The 14,377-nt window shown below is 43.4% G+C and overlaps 6 protein-coding genes across 6 annotated transcripts; 1 reads left to right on the top strand and 5 right to left on the bottom strand.

Annotated features, from left to right (window-relative positions):
• Positions 1–388: 388 nt before the first annotated feature.
• I203_100125 (uncharacterized protein) lies at positions 389–3,317 on the bottom strand (the record flags this gene model as incomplete). The annotated part of the gene is made up of 4 exons (XM_019151148.1): positions 389–1,696; positions 1,793–2,502; positions 2,608–2,925; positions 3,005–3,317. 4 exons carry the CDS (start codon positions 3,315–3,317, stop codon positions 389–391), a joined length of 2,649 nt encoding a protein of 882 aa, XP_018999473.1.
• A 664-nt stretch (positions 3,318–3,981) lies between these two features.
• On the bottom strand, positions 3,982–5,147 carry I203_100124 (mitochondrial 54S ribosomal protein bL12m; the record flags this gene model as incomplete). The annotated part of the gene is made up of 4 exons (XM_019151149.1): positions 3,982–4,098; positions 4,311–4,529; positions 4,845–5,057; positions 5,142–5,147. The coding sequence occupies 4 exons, from the start codon at positions 5,145–5,147 to the stop codon at positions 3,982–3,984; spliced, it is 555 nt and encodes a 184-aa protein (XP_018999474.1).
• Positions 5,148–5,545: 398 nt separating this feature from the next.
• On the top strand, positions 5,546–6,146 carry I203_100123 (uncharacterized protein; the record flags this gene model as incomplete). The annotated part of the gene is made up of 3 exons (XM_019151150.1): positions 5,546–5,884; positions 5,985–6,042; positions 6,100–6,146. The coding sequence occupies 3 exons, from the start codon at positions 5,546–5,548 to the stop codon at positions 6,144–6,146; spliced, it is 444 nt and encodes a 147-aa protein (XP_018999475.1).
• Positions 6,147–6,626: 480 nt separating this feature from the next.
• On the bottom strand, positions 6,627–7,966 carry I203_100122 (uncharacterized protein; the record flags this gene model as incomplete). Its single annotated transcript, XM_019151151.1, has 4 exons — positions 6,627–6,729; positions 6,831–7,411; positions 7,548–7,702; positions 7,801–7,966. The coding sequence occupies 4 exons, from the start codon at positions 7,964–7,966 to the stop codon at positions 6,627–6,629; spliced, it is 1,005 nt and encodes a 334-aa protein (XP_018999476.1).
• A 749-nt stretch (positions 7,967–8,715) lies between these two features.
• Positions 8,716–11,511, bottom strand: I203_100121 (uncharacterized protein; the record flags this gene model as incomplete). Its single annotated transcript, XM_019151152.1, has 16 exons — positions 8,716–8,835; positions 8,932–8,954; positions 9,025–9,091; positions 9,161–9,332; positions 9,395–9,458; positions 9,558–9,633; positions 9,701–9,757; positions 9,821–9,860; positions 9,938–10,016; positions 10,085–10,117; positions 10,196–10,411; positions 10,488–10,659; positions 10,737–10,827; positions 10,898–10,975; positions 11,035–11,232; positions 11,324–11,511. 16 exons carry the CDS (start codon positions 11,509–11,511, stop codon positions 8,716–8,718), a joined length of 1,674 nt encoding a protein of 557 aa, XP_018999477.1.
• Positions 11,512–12,852: 1,341 nt separating this feature from the next.
• On the bottom strand, positions 12,853–14,106 carry I203_100120 (uncharacterized protein; the record flags this gene model as incomplete). The annotated part of the gene is made up of 5 exons (XM_019151153.2): positions 12,853–12,961; positions 13,098–13,517; positions 13,660–13,795; positions 13,926–13,988; positions 14,073–14,106. The coding sequence occupies 5 exons, from the start codon at positions 14,104–14,106 to the stop codon at positions 12,853–12,855; spliced, it is 762 nt and encodes a 253-aa protein (XP_018999478.2).
• Positions 14,107–14,377: the final 271 nt, after the last annotated feature.

Genomic DNA, 14,377 nt, shown 5'->3' with positions numbered 1-14,377 from the left:
CCTTTCCCATTGCCAAGAAGCCTATTTATTATATTTCATTCATCTTGATATCTTGTATGGATACCTTTTCAAACAATTCGGATACTTTTCAATCATATTACATAAGTTATACCCTACCTGATGTTTTATACTGAGATTGATAGGATGGAAAGAGACTAGAATGTACTGTGAGTCGTAGCGTGAAAAATATTCAAAATACTTCTTTTTGCATGCATATAACAATCAAATGTAACTGATATAACCAAGATAAATAAATCAATAAACATATATATGCACTTGTGGTGTGATTGATTGTCCATAACGAAGAAACCCAATAGACATAACTGATAGGAAGTTTACAGTTTTTACCAACTGTATTCTACAAGATACTAAGCTGAACGCTAACTGATCAATGATCATTGTCAAAACCCGGTGTACCTGCTCTACTCAAACTCCGTTGTGCCAGTCCAAGTTCACTAAGGTTAACCCTTGATGAATTCCTCGATATGGCATTAGCAGTAGTTGATGAAGAATAATTCGCATTAGGTGTGGTAGTTGAAGAAGAAGAAGAAGCGGCCAAAGCCAAACTTGATTCTCTTGATCTTGAACCTCCCGCTGGTGAATCATCGAATAGTCCAGGAGGTGGATCATTCCATCCACCACTGTTCGATGATTTTTCCCATGAAGATGATAGTAATAGGTTACTTGATATTTGTCGGGGTTTACCTGATCTGGAAGTAGATTTCCTACTAGGTGGAGAAGTAGGATTGAAACTAGAATTCAAATTGGGTGAAGTTGATGAACCCAGACCCAGACCCAATCCTAATCCATTATCTGAAGTTGGTCCAGTAGAATTAGGTCTGATGATATTGGCAGGAACGAAGAACCCATTGTTATTACCATTAAGTGTGGGTGAAGGAGGTTGTGAACTATCCGAGGAAGAGAAATTCGATAAAGGTAATGGCATCGAATTATGTCTTGGCAAGAACCCTGTCCCATTCCTTCTTCCATTTCCATTATGAGAATTTCCAAATGGTATATTCCTTCTTATCGAATTACCAATCCTCAAAGTCCATAATCTCAATTTGCCTGATCCAGTCTTATACCTCGTCCTTCCTGATCCACCTGATGACGTGGGATTCAATGATATAGATGAATCAGATATGAAACCATCTTCTATCGACCGATCGTAATCCGATATACTAGGTTTCCTATTCCTGCCCCTTTTTCCACCGGTCGTACTTGAGTAGCTGTAGAATCTCCTTCTGAAGCAATTGAATAGACAGGCAAGGATGAAGAACGATACGAATCCGTAGGCCCAAAGTGTTTGAATACCAATTTTCTGTAATTTATTTTCTAACCCTATCAATGGTAATGGGATATTATGACTTATCTTGGATATCCAGGCGTTTTCAATTGAATGAGAACGAGGTTTAACAGCTTTAGAAGCTTCGATTACCATTTTACCTAATGTCCATGAAATGGCAGTTTCACCAATTTCATCCATCGATTGGAAATGGGTTTTACTGCCATTCTCAAATAATCCTTTCTCCCTGGCACGTCTTTCGGCTTCTTCGTTGGTCTCTCCCACCTCTCCTCCTGTAAGGGTGTTGTTACCTCCCGCATCGACCAGTCGTGGTATACCAATACCTTCATGAAGGACATTGGAGATCCATGCACCTTTGAAACACTGCATCTGAAGACGTGACAGGTCGGCCTATATATCCCATATAAGAGTGAAGAGCTTATCAGTCTCCGCCATAATATAGCAATCCGAATGAGATGTGATATGTGATATGAAAGTATGACTCACCTCTGAACCCCTCCATCCATTCTCTTTCTCCACCTGTCCCTCGATATCTTTCCAGTCCCTCATGCAAAAATCGTTCATGCCTTTCTCCCATTCACCCCAATCCCAGATCCCTCCTAGACCCAAAACCTGTTGAGCGGTGTACCAGTATTCACTTATACCTATGAAACCTCTCTGATCATCTTTCGTGAAATCTATATGAGGGGTCGGTAACCCAGCAAATAGACAATGATCCGTTGGACAAGCTTTGGAATGTTCCAACAATGGAGTCAAGTTCATCAGACATTCAGAGAACGATCCGGTTCCTTTGAACTTGATTTCCGTTCGACCACTGGTAGACGACATTTCTAGATCTTTAGGTAAACAAGGATCTTCAATAGGTTTATCTAACCCTGTCCCACTCAACTCCATAGTCGGATTATCTTTTTTCCAATTTTCGATCAAGTATTCCACATATCGTTCTCTAGCTCTATTCGTACCGAATCCTAACCACGATGCGACAAATACGGGCCATTCGACCACTTCTCCAGATAACAATCTCAAACTGACCTTCCGCAAATCATCTTCGGGATATCCAGATTGGAGTATCTCATGTGGAGAGGGTGAGAATGCCAATTGCGTGGATGCACCTCCCATATCCAGGAATCCAAATGTCGGTGAATGGTGAGATACGTCAACGGGGGTGACACTGTCAGATATGGAATTTGGAGGAGCTTCGGCAAGTGGGGAAAGGGGTAAGAGGTTTGTTGGTGAACTTGAACTTGAGCTTGAACTGGATGAAGACGATGATGAAATGGTAGGAACGTCGGGTGCATGACCGAATCCGTCCATTAGGTAATTGACAGCTACCCAACCCCACATTCCTTCTTCCTCTCCTGATATAACGCGTATGTTCTCTCCGCATGGTCCAGCAGAAGAAGGTCCATCGACCTTGAAAGGATATTCGTTCTTTATCAGATCACATGATGCTTGGAGAATCGCCTCTCGTGTTTTTTCAGGTAAGAGTCGCATACCGGCTGTAGCGAGGATGTAGATTGGCGTGGAATGATGTTGAGATGGGGGGATGTGCCGCAGTGCGTGTGATAAAAGGGGGGAAAGGTAATTTGGTATATCCTCAGGAGAGACGGTTGATATACCTATTATCATCGAATCAGTTATCCCGTGTATATTTTCTATTCGACAGTTTACATTGTTGAATCAATCACCATCACTCACCAGGTTCAACTCTTTTCACCCAATCATCACCTTCAACGCCCTTTCCAACTCTCACCAACCTCCTCAGCGCGACATTCTCTACCTCCTTCCCCTTTCCTTTGCCTTTGCCTTTACCGAACAGACTACTATTCCACCACCATCTGGATTTACCAATCTTCTCAGGAACTTGTTGAGCATACGAGACTTCCTGTAAAATCTCTGCTCTCTCTAAATCTGGATCTCGCCATGAGTATATCTGTAACCTAGATCCAGATGATCCTGCATCAATGACGAGTGCATAGTGCGTGGTGGATGATGAGATAGAAGGTGCCATGAGATACGGAGGTTAAGAGGTAGTTGAAACAAAAGAATGATATTGGTATTCAAGTTCTCGTTGTGACTTTTTGGTTTTTCTGTTTTCGGATTTCTTCAATTGGGTGCGATGTGTTTTTTTCAACGCCTTTCTACCAAGAACTCGTGATCATGTTTCCTCTCTTCTGGTATACAGATTAATTTGTGACTCTGTGTGTTATGAAAGCAGTATGAGGAGTATTGACTGTGCGGGCAAGAGGTGACAATGAGATACCAAAGAATACTAGAGTATAGACGCACAAACAACAACATCGACATCCTAATTCAGCGGACTGATACACGTGTAAATCACGTGGCCTCACCGTTTAGTATCTATATAACAACGCACCATAAGTACCTTCTTCGATTTACCCCCGTCAGATCCTGGTATGTGCACGCATACATAGATAGTGGTGATCAGGATGCGTCGATGAGATGATTCAACAAGTGACGAGAGGAGAGCTATCCGCGATGTGTCGCTTCAATCGTGAGAGAGCAGACAAAACAGAAAGTTCATCACATCAATTGTGCTTCCCTCGTCAAGGCCCAACTACCCAAGATTCCAAGTTCCCAAAATGCGAATGGTGATGCATAACATATGCAGATGTATCCCAATATATGATATGATATAATACCTTGTGACAAGTCTATACGAGAGAAACGGTAGCACCGAGATCTTGTAATGTCTTTTGTAACTTCTCTGCTTCTTCTTTTGGTAAGTTCTCTTTGAGGGTTTGAGGGACGGATTCGACGAATTTCTTGGCCTAGGTGAATATAAATACAAAAAGATCGTCAGCTCTATGTTTCCCCATTCGTCACTTGGTCATCTGCGTTTTGCCGATTAACACCCCTATTCAGAATATAATCTGATGGGCGTTGCCCATCATTCCCTTCCTTCTCATCGACTGTCGTGCATACACTTCTCACGTCTTACGACGAACCATATGTTCCACCCGCAGCGGAGATCCTCACTCACCTCGACCAAGTTCATATTAGGCATAATAGCCTTCACTTCCCTGATGATCTTTGCTTTCGCGGCAGCATCGAATTTCTCAAGTTTGACAGTGAAGATTGTCTTCTCCTTTGGTTTCTCCTCGGCAGCTTCGGCTGGTTCTCCTGATGCGCCCGCTGAAGCTGAGGCTGCTGGGGCTGCTGAGGCGGCGGGAAGGGCGATTTCCGTTATGTTGAGTTTGGTCTATTTGAAATCAACGAAAGATTGATTCGATTATCAGCACGTAGTCTTATGGTCATAGGTTACTGTATCTCTCAGAGCGGAAATTCGACAAGTATTGGGGAGGGAGACTATCGTCAAGGTGTCCTTCGAGATGTCCATCTATCTCGAACACTGTTTTGTGATATCCAATAAAGCCTTCTGCTCTTCCACATCTTACGATCGATGGTCTTAAGCATTCCTTGCCCTGCTTCCTCTTTCCCACTCAATTCCTTCCATCCAATATCCATTACCTGCCCTATTCTTCGCTTCTTATCTGCATGCAAACCAAACACTCACCTTGAGAGCGCCAACCAACTCCGATACCTCCAACAACGTCAAACTCGAGATCTGATCTACGATAGGTGAGATCTTAGGTGAAACAGGGGTAGCAGCGGCGGCGGAAGAGGAGGATTCAGCTTCGGCGAAGAATGGTCTTGAAGTTGATAATGGACGGGAGAGGATGAGTCGAGAGGAAGATGCTCGGGCGGAACGAAGGAGGGTTCGGGGGATCTAACAGTCGAAATGGACGAGGTGAAGCTCAGCATAGCATTTCGACAGAAACAGAGAGATCCGATCGGTCCAACATGTACTTACGCTCATTTTGTCTGCTAGTTACCTGAGTAGATGAGAGGAAGAGGTGCTGTCGAGATAGTCGGAGATTGGGTTGTTAAACTACTGTTGATATCAAGCTGTAATTCCGTACATACCAGCTGAATCTCATCAAGTCTCGAAATCTCATCTCATCTCGAAAAAGTGGGAAAATAAAGTCATAACCCTCGTCAGGATGCCACACTGGCTGAAACTCCGCATTTCTCCGACTTGCAGTATAGACCTCCACCATACAGGTCCATCACATCCATCTATCTTATGCATCTTCCCTGTTCCCTGTCCATAGTTGCTCTCCTCTTCACCTCTTCACCCAGATACAATCAGAACAAGAGAGAAACCAGGAGAAAGACGACAATCAATATCATATCAAGAACGAACAATCACCCATCATGTCCGAGCCAACCCTTCCTCCCTCCACATCCCAGCACACCCTCTCCCTAGACACTTTACCTAACCAATCCCCTCCACCGCCCGAGATCGAATCTACTTTATCCAGATTATCAGCCTACCGAAATGTAAGGGGGGTCATGATACTCTCGAGATCATCGTCAGCCAGTATACAGGCAACCAATGGCAGTTCTAGTGAGAATAGCGGTGGTGCGGGTGTAGGAGGTATAATACAGACTACTGGGAATATATTCGAAGGTGAATCAGGAACGAAGTACGCCAAAGCTGTAGAAGAGATAGTACTCAGGGTAGGGAAAGCTCTGAATGACTGTGAGCCAGGTGTGAGTCCCCCACGATCCATTCAGCTAGATCAGACAAGCCGAAGCTATATCTTGCTCTTCGAAAGAACCGCCAGCTGATATATCGGATGGGTAAATGTAGGATGAATTGAGATTTATGAGAATACGGACAAAGAAACATGAGTTGATCATCACACCAGGTAAATCAGCTTCCTCGATCGTTAGCGTTAGCGCTGCAAGCTGATTTGTGTGAACAGATGAGAAATACCTTTTGGTCGTGTTGCAAGATCCCGGACAATCATGATTGTTGGGCTGTGCAGTCACATCTAGTGTAGCAGAAATTATGGATTTATAGATTGCATATCCACTTCTCCTGTGTGATATAGAGTGAACGAAGAGAGCGGACAAGAAGTAGTGTATCAATGACATTTAACGAACAACTGCATTTACGACATTAGGTCATCATCCATACAAAAAATGCGATGAATCCTTTAGAAAATTGACGGCAAACAGGCGACTTCAGTCTCAATGATCGACTATGATGCATGGCCGTGCTCAGATGTTTACCATACTAGACGAGGGCGTAGTATTGATACGAGTTCTATATGTCAAATCTCATTACATGTCTTAACTCGTTATGAGTCTATGTGTCTAAAAGTCTAGTCAGTTACTCTATAATCTATGATTTATGATCTATAATTCAATGTGTATAATATATCACACCGTTCCATGTCTATATCTCCATTTGAATGGCTTCATCCTTCAATTTGTAATCGGCCATCCATCAAATAACCCTATTTCTGACTTGTTTACCATCGAAATAATCTGCCATTATATCAACAGCTTTCATACACCCATCCAGCGTGACAGAATCGGTACTTCCACCACTGTAGGACAAAAAGTTTTCAACAAAAGTATCAGCAATGTACAGATAGGATAAGGGTTTTTTTGGAATCAGAGATTAGATATCAAAGGAAAAACCACTCACAGATGAGGTAGTACCACCGCATTCCTCAATTTGCCCAACTTTCCCATCGTCTCTCCATAAGCAGGCTCAACCTCCCAAACATCTATACCTGCCCCTCCCAGTTTTCCATACTCCAAAGCATCTTCCAATGCTCTCTCATCAATTATCCCTCCTCGTGCAGTATTGATAATCACCGCATCATTTTTCATAATCTCCAATTCTTTTTTGCCTATTAAGCCTCTTGTCGAATCATTCAATGGACAATGTAACGATACGACATCGGATCTCTTCAACAACTCTTCTAGACTATCTACCCTTTCGTGAGGGATGGTAGTAGGATATTTAGGATCGTTGGTATCGGTCCATCGAGTAAGGGGTGAAGTAGGTGAATAAACCATGATGGGACAATTGAACGCCAATAGTAATTTTGCCAATTCGTATGATGTATCTCCCATACCTACTAGACCGACCGTTTTGCCAAATAAACCAGGAGCGAGGGCAGTGATGGAAGGTACCTTCTCACCGGATCGGATTCGATTATCTACTTCGACGACTCGTCGGAGGACTGTCAGAGCGAGTGTAAGAGCGAGTTCTGCAACTGCCTAAAATATCTTCCGGAACAGACCAAAACCATATGTTAGCCATGCCATCGTACTCTCGTTCTTCGAACGAACAGTGTGGGGAGAAAGAGAAATGTCATGTCATGTCATACCACATATATGGTGAATTCAAACCCACCTGAGCATTCCCACCTGGACAATTCGTCACTATGACTCCCCTTTCCTTCGCAGTAGGTATATGTATATTATCTACTCCTACACCGTTCCGAGAGATGATCCTGAGATTAGGAGCTTGGAGTAACATATCTCGAGTGATGTTGGATACACGAAGTACTATTGTATATCAAAATATCAAATGTCAGCGACGATATCAACGAGCTCAATTGATTCTCTTGGTTCATCCATGAATAGTTTGTAGAAGGTATACTCACATATCCCATCTATCTGAGCCATGATCTCCTCGACACTTCCATCATGAGGTCTCAGCAATTTGCCGAATTTCTGTTCTGCATATACCTCAGCTTTGGGATGGAAGGGTGTATGGAGGTAGACCGTGGCGTTTTTCGCCCCTAGCGGAGATATCGTGGGGATGGTCATGCCGTGAAGTTTGTGCTAAGTATATGACTGCGATACAGGTAGAGGTGGGATGTGAAATGCAAAAAAGACACAAGACACAAGATGAAATACGAGTCAAGTAGAAAGATAACAAACGACCTGCACTTCTTGATTTTTGGGATATGAGTGATTTCGGGATAGTCCGAAATCCGATGTTCCGTGATAACACTCCCATAGTCATATGGGGACCGAGATGCCTTGATTCTTAATCTCGATTCTGATCGTCGTGCACCATTTGATCCGCATAAGAATCAAATCATGCCGAATGATGCTGATGCATCGATAGTCTGTACTACGAGTATGGCTTGCTCGATTGCTGCACATGCTCTTCTCTTACTGCATTCAAAATTAAACTCTGGCCTCCCATTTTAACATCATCAAGCATGTCTGAGAGGCTGAGTGAGGTCTTTTGAAGAACATGGTCCTCTCTGTTTTCATAAAGATCCAAGCCTCCTTATGCATACAATATGTGTGTAGAGAGCCTGCAAAACAAGCCCTCTAAGGTGTGAAAACAAGAATCGCCCAAGATCACATGATCACTATCGGTTTCACAATAGAAGTAGTTGTGATCGAGATTAGGGTGTTCATTTTCCAGGGTATATGTAGTTGCGAAATAATCGTAACGAGATATATGGGCGGGACATTTCATGTATCTATAGTAAATGCGCGGTCCATGTCGACTGTTGACTACACTAAGCGAATACGGGGTATGACATATCGAAAAGAAATGATCAATTTATATTCTCCTTCTGCTCGTTGAACTGAGCGATCCATTCTTGTATAAAGTTGATCTCAAGCTCGTGGACATCTTTGATCCTTGGAGGTTCTTTTGAGTGATCTTCAAGTCCGTTCTGTAATTCGCAAAACATCTCGTCAGCTTCATGGCCCCTCTTCTCATAAGAGGTTTAGATAGGGATCGACTATATAGGGCTTGGGATACGACTCACCTCATCATAATGATGTACACCATCTACAATTATACATGCATCAATTAGCTTCAGTACCATCTTTCAATCAAACAGAGCTAAGGCTCCACTTACCAAATATCAGATGTACAGGTCTATTCACCGAAGATTTCCTTCTAGGTGCCCAGTCGCTTTGAGGTGTCTACTCAAACATTATAATCAGTATCAAAATACACGACCTTTATAGCTGCGAGTAGTATCGGGAACATACCATAGGTCTCCAAGGGTCTCTATCACCATCTATGAATGCCAATCTATCATACTCGATTTCATAGTCACCTCTCTGGTTGACTTCTTCCACATCTGGCCATTCGGGTACAGTAAAGTGTTTGCCTGGAGGGAAGGCTTGTCGGCAGATTTTGGATGTGTACTCGAGAGTGAGCCTATTGTCAACAACGGTCAGTCTATTTACTGGACATTACATTCATGGGAGAATTGCACCTACTTGTTCGAGATTATACGTGGACCTTCGAGAGGTGCAGGCATGAAGTAACCCCATTGGGTGCAGACTGGCATTCATCAGAATATGTCAGTATGCATTCCGGTCAACTTCAAGAGGACTTTCTGTGCAAAAGAATGATTGGGATATACGTGGCACTCTCACGCACCCTGGAAAATCCATAATCTCCACGTCTGTTCCAAATCTGTTTCTCTAAATTTCGAATCCTGGGAAGTACCAAAGCACTGACCATGATACAGAATATGATTAGCTCTAAACAAATATCGCTGAGATCATCGAATTGGCACGTACATCTTCGATATCACTTGCGGGTTTTCCCTCGGATCGTGGACACCTAGCCACGACATTCTGTTGATTTTCAATATGTCATCAGCCAGATCTCAGGATGGGTGAGAACACGGGTATACATACCTCTTTGATATATTTCCCATAGTGAATTATCGACGCTGGTCTAAGTGCAAGTCAAATCATAAAGGTAAGTTTAGATTTCAAGATCTCTGAGCTTTAACCACATGATTGATAACTTACATCCTTATCAAACCCAATTTACTGCCTGCACCTTTAGCAGTAAGCGAATCACAGAAGCTGTAAAACTCGTTCGATCCGACTAAGCAATCAAGGTCATATATCAGCAGAGGGACATTGGAGCATGCTTGGATGAGGACTAAGACGTACCTTTCGGATCCCAATTCTTAGCTTGCCAATAACCTAATGTATGTCCTCCGGATCAGTTGACCACTCGCCCTCGCCCACGCCCACTCTATGTTTGTGAGATATGAAACTCACCTAGAGGACCAGAAATGACATCTGCGAAATCCTCATTACTCAACAGTTCTTCCAATCCAAACAATCCTTTGAGATACCTGGGTATAGGTTCAGGTTGGTCTAAAAGGTGATCTATAAGTTCGATCGCAGCTTGTAAGGTGTTGATGCAATTCTCAGGTGCGTATCGCTGGATGGGGTCGTAATATTGGGGGAAGTTGATCTGGGCATGAGTGACGGCTAGGTCGGATACATGATGAGAATCAGCAACTCGATCGAGGACGATCGGATGAGAGATGTTGAAATGTCAACTCACCACTACTTGCTATTGCGCCCCATACCAAGTGAGGATACTCTTTCCTCATATGCGCAGCTCTCGCACCTGCATATGAACCTCCGTAGTATATCCATGCGGTATTATTGGGATGAAGGGCATTTGAGGATGACAATGAGCGGATGGAAGAAGGAGGCTCAAAATTCTCAATGAACTGTTGAGACATAGAGAATGAATGATCAGTGAGTTTGCAAAAGAGTGATGGTATAGAAGTAAGCTTGGGATACTCACATAAGCTGAATCTTCTAGTGCTTCTTTATTATTCAAAAATCTAAGATCGTCAGTCGAGAATGAATCGACAGGAACGGACTCCCCGTAATATCTTCGATCCACACCGCACATCGTTAGCTATCTCAATTGCTGAGCCATTTGGAGGGGAGACATTAGCTCACCTATGTTCTAATACTATTCCAATACCACCCGTAGCATTGCTCAAGATCTGCAAAATTCCTTTCTCCAGAAATGGTACTCTATTCACTCGATCTGGTGATCAGTATATCCTCTTGAGATTCCTGACGAGTCGACTTACCTATCCTGTCCACTAGTCTCACCACCATCCAACAAGATCACTGGTCCACCTTCTTTGTAGAAACTAGTATCTATCCAATATCTCTGACAAAACGTTCCATTGACGGTATCATCGAAATGACTGATCTTCTGAGGGAAACAGTGTGCTTCGTATAATGGTTTACTGGATGTATAGAATGGTCGTTGGATATTATCTTGACTATGAAACAACCGACATTCATTGTCAGTACAACATACAGTCTGAACTCATGAGCACACGTATATTCTCATAGAGTGGTACGAGTACATACATTTTTGACAGCTTAGCCTGCTCATCCCTAGTTTTCTGCTCTTTCAACAGACTCTTCCATAATCCGATCTGAGGTCTACCATTCAATAGTAATTCACGATGTGTATGTGGATCTAGGGTTGTCTTCGTTCCGAGCACTGGATAGGCAAGCAGGGAGCTGAGCAGTAGGAGAGGAGAGAGGAATACCATCTTGGCCTTCTCCTTTGATTGACCTGGACACTATGTACAATACGGATGATCATGGACTAATGGATGGAGGGATCTTATGCGACAGTTCGATTATATCATCGTTCGTTCAATCAACACATGGTTGAGTTGAGTGACGCGGATATGACCGAGCAGGTACCGCAACCGGAAATCAACACAAACCCGTAGAAAATTCCCAGCTCATCCAATCAATCTGAAGAACCAGCACAATGCATAACATATAACATACGAACATTCATTGAAATGTATCACCCATCCTCCACTTCTCATCCTGTTCAAAAACCAAGGATGAATCTCCGACTAAACGGTGGAAAGACCGATGAGCTTCCGTCCTATATAAAGAAGGGAACCTTGCTTCATTCTGAGCTCTTCCGAGCACCTAACTTGTCGTAGGAGGTAGACAGTCAAGCGACTCTACAACCGCCCAGGACAGATATCAGCTCGGTACTTGGCAAATAGTGAATATGAGGAAGGGAGGACATACCTATAAGGAAGAGTTCTGTAGGTAAAAGAAGAACAACAAGTGCGAAATAAACGTAGATTGGTCTTTTGGTGTGTACATCCACATCCACATCCTGCGAGTTCGACATTTTTCGTGAGAATATAGTCCCGTTCGCGTGGTGATGTGGCACTATTTTCAATTCCCAAGCTTGAGTGGTGGGTTATCTGATAAAGGGTGGACGAGGTATAACAAGCTAGCGCCTAGCATGCACGATGCTCTGTCCATCGATGGGGGACTGCATGCATGCCAGAACATGATATCGATCATACTTTATATACTTTTTCTGATGTGCGAATATTGGATCGCACGATGAATCCCGGAAGACACAATACAATAGAGCACCATTGTGAAAACGCCTTCTCAGACAGTGTCGGAGGAGGCGTCTTCTCAGGTAATACCGGTGCGGGAGCGTGGCCTGGCAATGGTCCTTTGGTACGGTGTGATGGCACAGATGGTAGAACAATAAGGGAAATTGAGATTGTCCTGTGGTAGTATCAGTGGAACCATCTCCGGTTCTGTAGTAGCACAATGGATTTTGTCTCGGGAACAGTCTGTGCAGGTATTATCTTTACAGGCAGTACCTTCTCAGATATTATCTGAACACCCAACATCCTTCTCAGACAGTACATGCGTAGAATGATATCTTTCTCTTAGGTAGTACATCTGCTGCACTCCGCACTACATGTAAATCACCACTTCCAGAACGAGATCCTTCCGCCCATAGCGGAAACAACATCCAAACAATGGAAGCTTATGATACATATGTTCATACATTCTTACTTACACATTATATTGTCCAGGATTTGGAATTTCCCCTCTTCTTAATGCCCCGAATGACTGGACCCGAATCTTCCAAATAACATCTCCCCAATCCCACTACCAACAACCACCGAGATGATCCACCAAATATTAAATGTCATAACAACCAGCCTGCGAAGATCACCTGTGTATTAGCATGATAGCCGATTGAAATGACACGATAGGCTTCCTCCCTCCTTCATGGAAGACGTTCTTTATTCGGTCAATTTTAATAGAGATAGATTGACAAGTATCAGAGTTCACTCACATCAATAAATAATGGACCAGCGTCTGCAAAGCATGTAATAATCCTCTAGGGATATCCACACTCCACCTAAAAGGTCTACTCCACCTCCCTTCTCTAGCAGGATCCAAAGTTCGCCTTACCGCCTTGGGTAAATGATTATGTGTATGACTGTTACCGGTACCATCCGCAGCACTTGTACCATTGAGGTCAGGTGAATAAGAAGGAATAGAATCGCCATAACCTTCTGTGCGAAGTACGGGATAAGAAGTAGTCGAACTTGACGGTAGGATGTTATCGTCTTTCTCTTTTCCATTTTCGTTGGTCGATCGACGTGAGGTCAATATTGGCTGGGAAGGAAGGGAAGTCGTATTTCCTGAAGAATTCGCGGAGAAGATGGGTGGTAGGTGACCTGAAGTGACTGGTCGATGGTATCCTAGTTGACTAAATTATCTGAAAGTCAGTTGTTAAGACTATGCGAGGTTCGATCGTAACATCTCCCATGTGTGCCCGATTGTTCACAGATCGAAATACACTTCAAGCAAAAACATACAGATTGAGAGAGAAGGACAGAAGGCACACTCACCCCTTCCTCCATGCGGCATCACAAGCCCTCCTAAACGCTACCAGATACCTCTCAAATACAGCAAAGAGGAATAGTCCTATACATACTCCTGCGGTCGCCCCTGCAGAAGTAGGCATCCACGATGCGAACCAGAGCACTATAGAGTAGCGTACACGTCAGTATGAAGCTGAAGAAATTAACGTGTAAGACGAGAAATATAATGACACATGATGTACAGTAAGTAAAAAGAAGGGAAAAGGCGCATGTGGACGGAGGAACACGCTCACTATCTGTTCCTATCGATCCATGGAAATACATCTTCATATCCCCCATGGCTGAGGTAGATGACACTGAGATACAGCTCATCAGCGTCAAGTCATCGTCATAGTCAAATAATTATATTAGCTGTTCAGACATGAATGAGAGACACTCACTGTCATCCATTCCTGACATTGAATCGTGACTCATATCGAGTGGTGATGGTGATGGTGACAGTGACGGTGACGGTGATGGTGTATCAAGGGTATTCGGACCTTGTCAGTAGATATCGAATCGGTACCAATCAGTTGATCAAGATACGAAAGACAATCAATCATCTTGAAACGAATTGCATCTCAATGTCCATGCCCATGCATCGATTGACCTTGAGTGAGAAACGAAAGGACAATCGTACAAGTCTATTTATACTTTCCATGTGAGCCAATTCACTTAAATGCCTCAATCTCAACACGATCAGGAA

The sequence above is a fragment of the Kwoniella mangroviensis genome, assembly GCF_000507465.2.
Source record: "Kwoniella mangroviensis CBS 8507 chromosome 1 map unlocalized Ctg01, whole genome shotgun sequence".
Taxonomy (NCBI): Eukaryota; Fungi; Basidiomycota; class Tremellomycetes; order Tremellales; family Cryptococcaceae; genus Kwoniella; species Kwoniella mangrovensis.
The sequence above is the reverse complement of the archived record's forward strand: the minus strand, read 5'-3'. Positions and strand labels throughout refer to the sequence as shown.